The 14,084-nt window shown below is 36.6% G+C and overlaps 1 protein-coding gene across 7 annotated transcripts in view; it reads right to left on the reverse strand.

The window, feature by feature from the left end:
• The window catches only part of TMEM161B (transmembrane protein 161B), a 73,559-nt gene extending 59,791 nt beyond the window's left edge, over window positions 1-13,768 (reverse strand). For 5 of the 7 annotated variants that reach the window (XM_025389332.1, XM_025389331.1, XM_025389330.1 and 2 more), the window contains exon 1: window positions 13,610-13,768. Coding sequence is in view for 2 of the 7 variants with exons in the window: in XM_025389327.1 (XP_025245112.1) it covers window positions 13,610-13,612 (3 nt within the window). In the remaining 5 variants the exon portion in view is untranslated. Of the gene's footprint in view, window positions 1-4,229; window positions 4,362-8,963; window positions 9,021-13,609 lie in introns of all 7 variants that reach the window. The other 2 variants (XM_025389328.1, XM_025389326.1) reach the window with 2 other exon arrangements.
• Window positions 13,769-14,084: the final 316 nt, after the last annotated feature.

Below are 14,084 nucleotides of genomic sequence, written 5' to 3' on the forward strand. Positions count from 1 at the left end.
ACAACCACACCAAGATCAGGGTCTTCAAAGGAGGAAAAAAATGTCATGTCATAAGATAAAAAACCAGGATTACCACTCTGGCAATACGACTAAGAGGTCTAGAAACTTGAGAAGAAAAGTGTGATGAAAGTATGTGCAACTGATGGACCCAAACTGGGTTTTTGAAGATGGTTATTTCCAATAGGTTCTTTAGTACATCTGAAGACTGTCTATATTTAATCCAGAAGAGAAATTCTCCCATATGATGCCAAAGCTGATAAAAGCAGCATAAAACAATCATGAAGAGACCAGCAGACTTCCTTCCCATAAAGCTTCTCTAGTATCCCACTACCGTGGCCTTTACTGGTTTTCTAACATACCTGCAGCCCTTACAGACCGTAAACTGGACTGGAAGTAAAAACTGGGGGTAGGGGGCTATACTAAATATGAAATGAAAGAACAGAAAGATTTGGTAGAAAAGCAGCTAAAGAATAAGATCACCTATTGATATCTAATATACATTTATTGGTTGAATCCTATGAAATTGCTAATACTTAATTGTCTTGACCTACAAAATGGCAATTTCATATAGTTCACCTTAATATTACAACTAGAATTACATATAAATCGTAATTGTCAACAACTATAATTTGAACTCAGATAAATTTCCAAATGTAATTGTTTACAGAATTAATTGGGTTTGTCAGCACTAATGTTTTACAGCATAAAATACATTTTTAATTTCCCTAAGAAGTGAAAGCATATTTTTTTTTGCCATTTTCTAAATCAGAAAAACAAGAAATTTAATGTCCTTTCAAAGGTCAAAAAGCATAAATCCTCAATGCCTAGATACATTCTAAATTTTTTAAAGATTAGAACTATAACAGTAGAATGTGTGAACTTCACGTAACTATCTTAAAAAATACTAGCTCTAGACTTTCGGATAAAGATGACGATACAAAATCATTTATCAGATTTTGATTAAATTTAGAAATAAAAAGACATTTTCCGTAGTACAAATGATAAGGCAAATGGAAGACCAACAACAAAGAAGGCAAGGAAAAAGATACTTTTTCATAAGAATAGAAGCCATTCTAATTAAGTATAAGACATAAACCATTTTAACATATTGGTGTTCAAATTAAATTGTTTATTTTAAAATATAACTTTCCACCATTAAAAGAGGTTGAATAAATAATGTAATATCTCATATAAAGCAATGCCATAGTCATTAAAATGTTGACAAGGAAGAAAATATTCTTAAACATATTAACAACCCACTTCATCTCTAGCCAAGACATGCATAAATATTTCACTATAGTACTAAAAAGTAACAAATAAAAGGTTCAATGGAAGAAAGCTTCCTAAATTCTGCCACTCTTCTTTAAGAGTATTTTCTAACATTATAGAAAATATCTCTACAGGTATATATTCAAAGAAGTCATTAGCCAAAATCAATTAATGAAAAGACATGCTTGACATGTACAAATCAGCTTGTTTAGACCAACTGCTACTCAGTCTTCAACATTCATGTGCACTGTAAAACGTTCGTTGATTTTCCAACTTCTACTAAAGAACATATGCATAACTCCAAAATAACCTGTATCATGCTCAATTGTGACCACTAATTTAAGGATCTCTCCCCCTCTAAAATGGCATTCATCTCATTTCTTCAGCCTCCACTCCCAGGATGGTGGGAGATGACAGATATTCAACACAAGTTGAATAAATCTTTACCTTTTGATAAAATAAATGGATAAAACATAAATTTTTCCCACTGTTCTTCACTGCATTCAGGTTCCTACTGTGTGTCACACACTAAGCTTTAGCATAAGGAAAATTATTAACTTTAAAAGATAATAAATTGTGCTTTCTACATACAATATATTGTGCTTTCTCCTTTCTCAAAGGAAGGAGTATATCTGTTTTTACAAGACAATCTTCTCAGTTTAATGCAATAGCTTTGTGTTACAATACTTTCCTTTTAAGGCCAGGTGCTGTGGCTAAGGCCTGTAATCTCAGGGTTTTGGAAGCCTGAGTCAGGCAGATCACTCGAGGTCAGGAATTCCAGACCAGACTGGCCAACATGGTGAAACCTCCTCACTAGTAAAAATACGAAAATTAGCCAGGAGTAGCAGCGACAGCCTGTAATCCCAGCTACGCGGGAGACTGAGGCACGAGAATCGCAAGAATCACTTGAACCCAGGAGGCGCAGGTTGCAGTGAGCCGAGATCACACCACTGCACTCCAGCCTGGGCAACAGAGCAAGAATTTGTCTCAAAAAACAAACAAACAAACAAAATTTTTCCTTTAAACAAACTAAAAATCAAAACTTTGCTCAAAGTGCACTGATAAAGCTTCATTAAACAAATTTAATATCAAAATTTCAGCTTAACTAAATTTTAAGCCATACACAAAAGCCAAGAAAATTTAATGTGTACCCATAATGTTAACTGTTAGGTAAATGCATTCATTGTAAATATTTTTAATGCATTAAATAATTAAACACGCTAGGATCGAAGTAGTTCTGTCAATAACTAGCTACACAGCAATTAGAAAAGCTCTCCCTGGGATTCATTCCTTATCCACAAAATGACAAGGCTGGCAAATGATCTCCAAAATACCAAACAGATCATATTGTCTATGACTGCAATATTTTAGCTAAATACACAATTAATCACTGGCATTCACAGATTTAACATTTCTAAACCACAAAAAAAGCCTGTGTAATTATTGCTAACGGCAAGGAATAATTCTTTCTCATAAAGATTAAATGAGCTAATATTTATAAGACTTGAAAGTAAATCCGAGTTCCAAATTAAAGGAGTACACCTAGCCCACCACCCATTATATTCACCTCAATTAGTAGTTTGTGGGTATTTCTCTCAGGAAAGACCTGTGAATGCCAACAGTTCTATAGTTAAAAAAAAAAAATCTATCTCTCAGATACGTGGCCAATTCTCTCTTTTTAAATGATTCATTTTCTTTATAATCCAAACGTTTTCTTTTTAGTGGTTATCAAGAGAAAGAACTATGATGACATTAAACACTTCTGATAAGAATGATTAAGTGGGAAGCTCTCTATTAAAATCAAGAATAAGCATTCAGTAAATGTTAGTTGAAATTAAATTAGAAAATAGTTTGAATCATCATGAACTAAATGCCTCAATTAAAGTTATGACCTGCAGTACAATGAATGTTTTTAAAGCTTATCTGTCCCTACTGACTAGAAAACATATTTTGTTGGTAATTATTTTTAATTCCCGTTATCCGGGCTCTTTTCTACTTTTTCTTAAAGACTGTGATAAGAAAAGACCGTTACATTCGACATGCAATATCCTACCCAAACAACTAAACTGTCTAGTAATAACTGATACAATGAAGCTTCATTGTCCTGATGTTAATTAATCTTCTCAGAGGAAGGGAGGAAGGAGGAAGTAAGCATTAATTTAAACATAAGTAAAATTCTAGTAATAAATTTAACCATCAATGAAAACAAATCTTTCAAGGAAAAAATGTCATGCTTTCTCTCTCGACCAAGGGCGAATGCAGAAACAAATGGTTCTAGTTATGGAACACGAATACTTAAATACATATCCCCATAAACCATAAGAATTTGATCATTTATGTTCATTGTAAAAAGGCCCCAAATCTCCAGAAATAATAAAAATACTCCATAATAGTAAAGGTAATGAAGTCTTGGCTTCAGTAACAGAACCTTGCTGTATGACTTTTTCTTTTAGAAAAAGAAGGCAGGAAACTATGACATTGCTTTTTCTAAGTGGTTCAGTACATTGGGGCAAATGGTGGCAATCACCAGGTAAAAGATAACAAAAATCAGCTAAGCGCTGTGTAAAGGGCAGACATAAGATAGCTATATAAACAAATAATTTAGATTAGTATTTCAAAGGGCTTCTAATTACTTATCACAAAGATAAAAGTATTAATCTTACTTTAAAAACAGCCATAGCCTTATGGTATCAAGTACTCACGGCATTAACTGTTGGCAGTCTATAATCATATATTTATAACATGGAGCAGAACAGCTTGTTGAAGTTCCTTCTTCATCAGCCACTTCTACCAGTAGAGAAAAATCTCCCTTTCTCTCTGCAGTGCCACTTACTATTTATCTCATCTCCTCTTCACAATCCGAACCTCTCTACTTCCAAAAATTTACTAGAACATCCCATCATTATTGTCTCTTTTTCCCCTAGAGGATTTCTGTGATAAGCAAGTAAATTAGTAAACACCTGTGAAGCAGTAACATGGGAATATGACCTATGAAATTCTCCTAGCAGTAAAATCCCTTAAAGGAACTATGTCTGCTGAATGTATGGAAGGAAAGGCAAGGTACTCTACAAGATTACATTCTTCTTTGCAACCTGAAGAAGAAAGTTAGTTCTAGTTGCAAATAGCCCAAGTGGAAAGAAGAGTCCTCAGGAAAAGAACTGGGATAACTGTGAGATAGGCTTGGAACAAGTGCAACTCACTAAATGCTTACACTTACAAGAAATTCAAGTTCAGGAGAACTTCTCATCCCCAATTTCTCAAATTGCTCTTCAACTCATCAGTGTTACTAGAAGTGCATCTTCAGGCCTAAGAGAAATTAAAGCTTTGGTGTAAAGCAGTGCCTTAAGTGGATGCAGTTAAGGCAGAAGAAATATGAAAGAATCTTTTGACTTACTGCAGCAGTGGCACATATGTTTGACACCTAGCTAGAAATGTCAATCAGTACTGCTATGCTGGATAGTAATGATTAATTGCTTGAATATTATAGAGATATATTAGGTATTAACTAGGTTTGGGAAACATTTTCTAAAAATATCATTACTAATTATGATTTCTACAGGAAAATGTTTTTGCATTTCAAACACGAGATTGAACTTGTGAAATTCAATCTTTTCATAAGTTGAATCTTACTCAAGATAAACAATAGTCAGACTGGCACAACAACACAACGGACAAGAAGCCTGGGTTAAAAGTCAAATTCTGTCATCACTAGCTGTGTGATTTTGGACAAGTTAATCTAATCTTGCTGTGCGTCCATTTCTATATCTGTAAGATAGAGGTTTAAAAAAACAGAATTTAACTACTTCATAAAGATGTAAATGAGTCAATATAAGTGGAATGTAGAATAATATGTGGTAAATATTAAATGCAAAATAAATGCAGCTGCTATCGTTATTGAGGAAAAGTAAAATTTAATTTCTTACCCACCAGACATATTGCTACTCACCCTTAAAAATCTTATCCAAACTTTTCTTTACGAAACCCTTCTCGAATTTCATAGAAACTGAATATTCCTCTCTTTGTATCCTATAATGTACATTTAGCTAAATGTTCATCAACAGTATTTCCAAATTTACACAATCAGAATCACAGAAACTTGAATCAAACTATAAAAATCATAGAATTCTAGTTCAAGCACACTTTTAATGCCATGTATTTATTTTTACTTTTCAAATAGTCATTTTTAGTTTTTGTTTTGTGTTTTATAACAGGGTCTCACTCTGTTTCTCTGGCTGGAGTGCAGCAGCATGATTACAGCTCACTGCAATCTCAAACTCCTGGGCTCAAGTGATCTACCTACCTCAGCCTCCCAAGTAGCTGGAACTACAGGTGCTTGCCAGCACACCTCACACACATCGATTTTCATAATGATTAAGAATGTTTTTAATTTAAAATAAGATACTAAGATCCCAAGTCTCGGTATCAAAGTAGCAAAAGTTTAAACTGTTTTAGGTTTTCTAAATCTTATAGTTTATAGCCAAAACGCAAAAGATATTTAACCTACTTTAACAACAGAACTACTATGCCTGTTTTATACAATTAAAAGATGTGAACATAAAAATCACTGGGTAAGTGAGTTGTAATTGTATTCTCTAAGAACTGCAATAACTTAAAAGACTAAAAATAGGTGGCATATCCTGGAACTATAAGCAATTATAGCAAGGTTGCAGGATACAAAGTTAATATACAAGTCAATCACTTTCCTACATACTAGCAATGAACAAGTGGAATTTGAAATTAAAAATACTACTTACATTAGCACCCATAAAAAAATGAATACTAACGGATAAATCTAATAAAATCTGCCAAGATCTGTATGAAGAAAACTACAAAACTCTGATGACTGAAATCAAAGAACTAAATAAATGGAGAGATATTCCATGTTCATGAAAAGGATATTACCAAGGAGGCAGTCCTTCTCAACTTAATCTACAGATTCAATGCAATTACAATCAAAATCCAAGCAAGTTACTTTAAGGATATCAAAAAAAAAAAAAAAAAAGAAGAAGAAGAAGAAAAACGAAAAAGAAAAAGGAATGTTCTAAAGTTTATTTGAAGAGGCAAAAGACCCAGAAGAGCCAACACAATACTGAAGAACAAAGCTGGAGGACTGACATGAACCAACTTCAAGATTCACTAGAAAGCTAGAATAATAAAGACTCTGTTATGGATGAAAGAAGAAATAAACAGATCAACAGAATAGAATAGAGGGGTCAGAAATAAACCCACATATAGTCAAATGATCTTTGACAAAAGGACACAGGCAATACAATGGAGGAAAAAAAAAAACATTTCAACAAATGGTACTGAAACAACTAGACATTCATGTGCAAAAAAAAAAAAAAAAGACTGTAGACACACACCTTACACTCTTCACAACAGTTAACTCAAATAGAACATAGACCTAAATGTAAAACTCAAAGTTATAAAAGTCCTGTTAGATAACATAGATGGCTGTGGACAAGGCAACAACTTTTTAGACAAAAAACCAAAGGCATGATCCATGAAAGAAAGAGCTGACAAGCTGTACTTCATTACAATTAAAATCTGCTCTGTAAAAGACAATGCCAAGGAAATGAGAAAGCAAACCAGACCAGGGGAAAATATTTGCTAAAGACATATCTGATAAGGACTGTTATACAAAATATAACCAACTCTTAATTAAACTCAACAAGAAAACAACCTTATTTAAAAAATGCATCAAAGACCTTAAAAGACACCTTGCCAAACACATACAGACAGAAAGTAAAAAAATGAAAAGATGTTCCACATCATGTCATTAGGAAAATACAAATTAAAATAAGGAAATACCATTACACACTTATTAGAATGGCCAAAATCCAGAACACTGACAACACCGAATGCTGGCAAGAATGCAGAGCAATGGAGACGCTGATTCATTGATGGTAGTAATGCAAAATGATATAACCTCTATGGAAGACAGTTTGTGGTTCCTTACAGTCCTACCATATAATTGCACTTGCTGGTTTTTACCCAAAGGAGCTGAAAACTTTTGTCCACACAAAAAAACTGTACATAGATATTTATATCAACTTTATTCATAATTGCCAAAATCTGGAAGCAACCAAGATACCCCTCAGTAGGTGAATAAACTGTGGTACATCAGACAATGGAATATTATTAAACCCTATAAAGAAATGGACTATTAAGCCATGAAAAGACAGAGAGGAACCTTAAATGCATATTCCCAAGTGAAAGAAGTCAATCTGAAAAGTCTACATACTGTAAGATTACAACTATATCCAAACCCATAGAATGTACAACACCAAGAATGAACTCCAAAGTACACTATGGACTTTGGGCAATTATGGCGTGTCAATATAGATTCATCAGTTGTAAGAAATTTACCAGTCTGGAGAAGGATGTTGATAATAGTAGAGGACATGCATATGTGGGAGCAGGGAATATCTAGGAAATCTCTTGTATCTTTCTCTTAAAATTGCTGTGAACCTAAAACTACTCTTTAAAAAGTCTGCAAAAAAATTTTAATGTGACACAAAAATAAAATATATTACATGAAATTTCACATAATCGATTACTATCTTTAAAAACACACACTTCTATTATTTTTCTGTTTACTGTTTGGAAAGTTGACAGTAAATAAATTTATGGAAAGATTTATACAATTGAAAACAGTATGAGCTTTGTGCTTGATTTTTAGATACACTGCACTACAATAATTTTTCAGGAGCAGTTAATAAATATGTACGCATAGGTACCAGTCACATGGGCTGAATATCTATGCATCCAAATTTGCCACAATGTCACCTCCTCATTGAAGCTTTCCCTACATGCCCTATCTAAAACAGGTATTTTCTATCCCCTTACTCTATCTTTGTTAAATGTATCACGACTGACATATTACATGCTCATTTCATCATGAGATTATCATCAGCCTCTCCCAATAAATGAGGGTCGAGACTGTCTCTGCTTTTAAGCAGTTATATCCCTGTTGCCAAGAACAGTGCCTGGCATACAGATGGTGAATACATAACAAATGAATGATTTAAGAAATTTTTTAAAGTTTGGTGAAACAAAAGGTACAGTCATTTCGAAGTCAAGAGAATATTCATTTCACCATGACTGTAAGGATTTCTTTTTTTCTATAACTCAAAGGTAAGTGGTATACAAAGAGTAGAAAGGCAGTTTACACTTAAGTTTATTTCTAAAAAGTTCCTTTGAGACAAGCTGTATTCATTCTTATTAACATGGGCAAAACCATGTTAACGACAGTAAGAAAATAATAACTTATCTCTTAGAAATGAATATCTTTAGAATATCTTCTGATTTTCTGAAATCAACTTAATGCACTTTAGGCTTTTGTCCCAGAGAAAACAAAAGAAACAATTTTTTTTTTAAGTGGATCAAAGCCCAAAGTATCAACTAATCTTAAAAACCAACCTTGAACCAACCAAATACTAACCAAGAGAAAAGTCAGTCTATAACATTATTTCAACTAGGCCTCTGCAGAAAGAAAGTAGTGAAGGAAAGCAGTCAGAAGAAAATAAAGTCAGAGAACTGAGAAGAAACCTGAATGTTTTAAACCTAAAAGTTAACCTTAGTAGTTAACTGCTAATACCTGACCGAATCCATCCTTCAAACTGTACATGTCAAATTACCACTGAGCTAGCAAAAGGACCTCCAGTATTTCCATCAAAGTCTCTTATACTTGCATTTCTCTCTAGTAGGGGTTTAAGGTTCACCAATTTAACTCTGAACTGCATCCAGTACTAGAGTAAGGATTAAAAAAAAAAAAAAAAAAAACTTAATTGCAGAACTTATTAAAAATGCAATTCTAATATACAGAATCTACGAGAAACAAACAAATTTACAAGAAAAAAACAACTCCCCATCAAAAAATGGGCAAAGGATATAAACAGACACTTCTCAAAAGAAGACATTTATGTGGCCAAGAAATATGAAAAAAAAAGTCATCATCATTGGTCATTAGAGAAATACAAATCAAAACCACAATGAGATACCATCTTGTGCCAGTGAGAATGACAATTATTTTAAAAGTCAGCAAACAACAGATGCTGGCGAGACTGTGGAGAAACAGGAACGCTTTTACACTGCTGGTGGGAGGGTAAATTAGTTCAACCATTGTGGAAGACAGTGTGGCGATTTCTCAAGGATCTAGAACCAGAAATAACATTTGACCCAGCAATCCCATTACTGGGTATATATCCAAAGGACTATAAATCATTCTACTCTAAAGATATATGCACACGTATGTTTATTGCAGCACTATTTACAATAGCAAAGACTTGGAACCAACTGAAATGCCCATCAATGGTAGACTAGATCACAAAAATGTGGCACATATACTCCATGGAATACTATGCAGCCATAAAAAAAAATGAGTTTAAGCCCTTTGCAGGGACATGGATGAAGCTTAAAGCCATCATTCTCAGCAAACTAACACAGGAACAGAAAACCAAACCATGTTCTCACTCATAAGTGGGAGTTAAACAATGAGAACACATGGACACAGAGTGGGGAACATCACACACCGGGGCCTGTCAGGGGGTTGGGGGCAAGGGGAGGGAGAGCATCAGGACAAACATCTAATGCATCCAGAGTTTAAAACATAGATGATGGGTTGATAAATGCAGCAAACCACCATGGCACATTTATACCTATGTAACAAACCTGCATGTTCTGCTCATATATCCCAGAACTTAAAGTAAAAATTTAAAAAAAATTCAAAAATACAAATCTAAAACTTCATGCTACCACAAATTATGAGCCCAGAGAAGTGTTTTTATAAAGTAGTACAGATGATTCCTATGCAAACTCAAGCTTGAAAACTAGTATATTAACCCACTTTAAAAACTCAGTTGAAGTCACCTACTACAGCAATCCCCAACCTTTTTGGCGTCAGGAATCAGTTTCATGGAAGACAAATTTTTTCACACATGGTGGGGGCAGTGTGGAGGGAGGATGGTTTCGGGATGAAATTGTTCCACCTCAGATCATCGGGCATTAGATTCTCATAAGGGTCATCCAACCCATATCCCTCGCATGCACAGTTCACAACAGGGTTTGCGCTCCTATGAGAATATAATGCTACCACTGATCTGACAGGAGATGGACCTCAGGCATTAATACTCACTTGCCCACCACTCACCTCCTGCTGTGCAGCCCAGTTCCTAACAGGCCATGGACCAGTAGGAGTCCACAGTCCCAGGGGTTGGGAACCTGTGACCTACTACGTGACCCAACCTGTTCTCAGTTAGAATTAATTTATTTCCGCTGTACTCTTTGAGACTATTATATGTGTTTCTCTTATAGCATTTACTACACTCTTCCCAACACTCCCCTCCACTACCCTCAAAAAGAAAACTTCTCATTAAATCCACTTGATTATGGCAAAGGTTTACAATCTCCCCACAGCCCCCTCTCCCACACCTGCCCACAAACCATTGTTCAATTCCAGCAGTAAGTTACTACAGGATGATACACAAATGCAAGCCATGATATCTGTAATTCCAGGAGCTAGCTCTAATCTACCTATCTCCCACAAATTAGCTTGAATGGTAGAAAGATTTCTATTTGATCAAAGTTGGTCTGTAATTTTCAAAAAGGAAAGTGCAATAGAGCAAATGGCTTTATTCCATTAGGAAATTTCCCATAGACTTGTCTTCACAACTTGAAAGCATAAAAATTAAGCGTGGGTTCAGTATTTTGTCTGTATCATAATCCTATTCTCCTGTATTCATAATACAAAAACCTTATTATAGACACAGGTATCCATTGAGTTTTGGTTTACATAATGTGTCAGAGAATGAGAGCACAGAATTAGTTTATCATTAATTAAAACAAGAATTAAATCAAAACATTCCAAGAGTTGCGTTCCATTCTGGAGCAGTATTTAAGATAGTAGTGACAGACTTGGCCAAACACACATAGATTCCAAGTATTATCTATGTGACTTATGAAAAAAATGAAAAAGAGAATGATAAAAGAAATCAAACTTAAACCAAAATGGCACGGAAACAAAACAGTGGAAATCAGACTTTTATTTAATCTGAAACACATAACTATCCTGAAAAATGTTCTGAGTAGTCACGGAATCACAAATGTAAGAAGGTGCTTTAGTACCCATCAAGTCCCACTTCTCTTATCTGGGAGGAATTTGGAACTCTTATCAAAATTGAGTGACTTTTCCAAATCTATATAACTAACAATGAGCAGAATCTGGGTCCTCTGGGTTCAATACTAATGTTCTTTCCGTAATATCATTAGGCCCCAGCAATGCAAAACAAGTTCTGATTTCAACGAGCTGAATCCTCAATAAATTCAGCCCATGTTCACTTCATTTAATGGTTAAACTCTTTCTTTTGAAAAATTCCAAGCATTAACCACACTTGCATATACAGACATTATCAATTTCATAGCTGGGAAAGATAAAACTCAGCCAAGATAATTAACTCAGAAATATAAGCAATTCCAGAAGGAAGAGAGCCAACTAGTTAGCTCTAAAATGGCATTCAGAAAAACAGCGTAAGATTACATTAGTTCCAAACATTAACTACCTCTTCTGAACTGACAGGATAAGAAGGGCTCTACTTCTAGTATTCCAAAACACTGAGAACAAGCTCACATTCAGCTTTTCTGTGACTACGATGAGTTTAAGTATTTTAATTATACTTTATCTTCAACTTTTCAGACCAAAAAGTCAAAAGTTAATCTAAAATTTTAAAAATGAAAACATGAGTTTTAGTCCAGACTGCCAAACTACTGTTGCTTTAGATAAATCACTGTCAATTTCTAGACTCCAGATTCTTTCTTCTGTAAAAATGGGGATAGAAGAGTGATTACTAGGCTTTGGTTCCTCCCAGTTCTGTTTTCCCTAACCTTGTCTAATTTCACTGACACAAAAGAAAAACAACTCAATAAAAACCATATTATCCACTGAGGTAAAAAAAAAAAAAACAAAAAAAAACCCACTTTTTAAAGAGATAGGTTATCTGTTAAAGTGGACCAGGAACTACATTATTTTGAAGATCTTTGTTCTACACTCTGTTAAGTTTCGAAGTCATTCAAAAGCCAATCACCACACACAATAACGTTCGTTGGCAATATTTGGCCCTGAAAATACACAGCAAACTGAAGTTAAATTCCAGGACAGACGCCTCTGCACGCGAGGGTCTGAAATCTTGTATACAGTTAAGAAAATGACAATAATGAACTTCACCAGAGCCCTGTGATCTTGGAAAAACTGCAAAGGGTAAGAAACCCCTTGCCCCTGTTTGTGTTCTGAGAAATTGGCTTGCTGCAAAGAATCACCTTTCCTGTAGAACTCAGATAAGCCTAAGGGTCGATCCATACCCCCCCTACCCCTTGTTTACCTAAAACAAGGCCATAACCAGACCCTTCTAATTCCCATCCTTTGCTCCGTAAATGACTTGCTGAAGTACCTGTCCCACAGATCAATCGGAACAAAGTACTTCTTAGCCAAACTTCAAGATTCTCTTCCGTGGGGTACCTGAATTTTGTCCTTCCCCAGTCTGAAACAACATATACAAACCTCTCTTAACAGCTCCTCCTCAGAATAGATGGGCTCAGGGTAAAACATTATCTGGTTACTGTCGGATCATACCCACCTTTTCACCCCAATTCCTGACGTCTTATTTACCCCTCCCTATAAAAGACAAACCCTTTCTGCCTAATCTTTAAGGGGCATGCAAATATTATGGTCCTTCTCCCTACTGCAACAGTTGCTTCAACCTCCTCCACACCCTTGCAATATTTCTTTCGAATAAAGTCTGTCCTTACTAATTCGGGTTTTCTATTTGACACCCTTTTCAATTATGAAATGGCTAAGTGTAAAGAATAAGGGGACTGCCGTTTCTTTAAATGACAGGTGTTGATCCTGTACAAGAAGGAGACCCGTTGTGTCCACCTGGAGAGGCTAAACGCATTTCTAAGATCCGAAGTTCTTGGCCACTGTTCTGCGGCTGGGGAAGGGGGCGCAGAAGAGGTGATTGACCCGGCAAGGTCAACTCTGGGATCACCTGGCGCCACAGGCCATACACAGTAAATGGGCCATTAACAGGCAGGCTACCCAGTCCATACTCCCTGACAGATACGCCCCTACCTCCGGCCCGCTAGTTTCCCAGCCAGGCAGGCGTAACGCTGCTTCCTCAGGGGCTCAGACACCCTAGGACAGGTGGTGGGTCGTGTCCAGCAGCTCATCCCAACGTCTCAACTCACTCCATTCTGAGCAGAGCACCTGATGGCTCTTTTTACAGGACTGACCTCCCCACCCTTTTCGCCCCACCGTTGTCACTCCTGCTCTCACAGAAGAACTCACCATGGCGCCTAGGATAGGTCGTGGACCAGACACCCCGGAGTCCCCGGGACAGTCCCAAACCTCTCACCTCCCGGTCCTTGAGCCGGGAGCCTCTCAAACAGCGAAAGAGAGGGTCTTCCGGCTCTGCCGGAAGTTGTGCGCACGCGGGACAGGAAGTTCCTCCCTTCTCCAGAGCGCCGTCGACCCCACGCCACGCAGAGGTGAAGATACGCAGGACGTCCTCTAAAGCAACTTCCGTGGGTGCCAGGTTATGGGCTGGGGGCGGTGCTGACCTTGAGAGCGCGGAGGAGGCGCAGGCGCAGCACAGGTACGTCGGCGGGCGGAGCGCAGTGGCTGCGCTTGCGAGGACCCTGAGGTAGGTTGGGTGGTTTCAGCAGGAACGCATCCACTGTCTGAGAGATGACGGAGGCACACGTTGGTGTGGGGAGCGGGAGAGGGGCGGGAGCGGGAGAGGGGCGGGAGGGGGCCGGGATTG

The sequence above is a fragment of the Theropithecus gelada genome, chromosome 6 (genome assembly GCF_003255815.1).
Source record: "Theropithecus gelada isolate Dixy chromosome 6, Tgel_1.0, whole genome shotgun sequence".
NCBI lineage: Eukaryota > Metazoa > Chordata > Mammalia > Primates > Cercopithecidae > Theropithecus > Theropithecus gelada.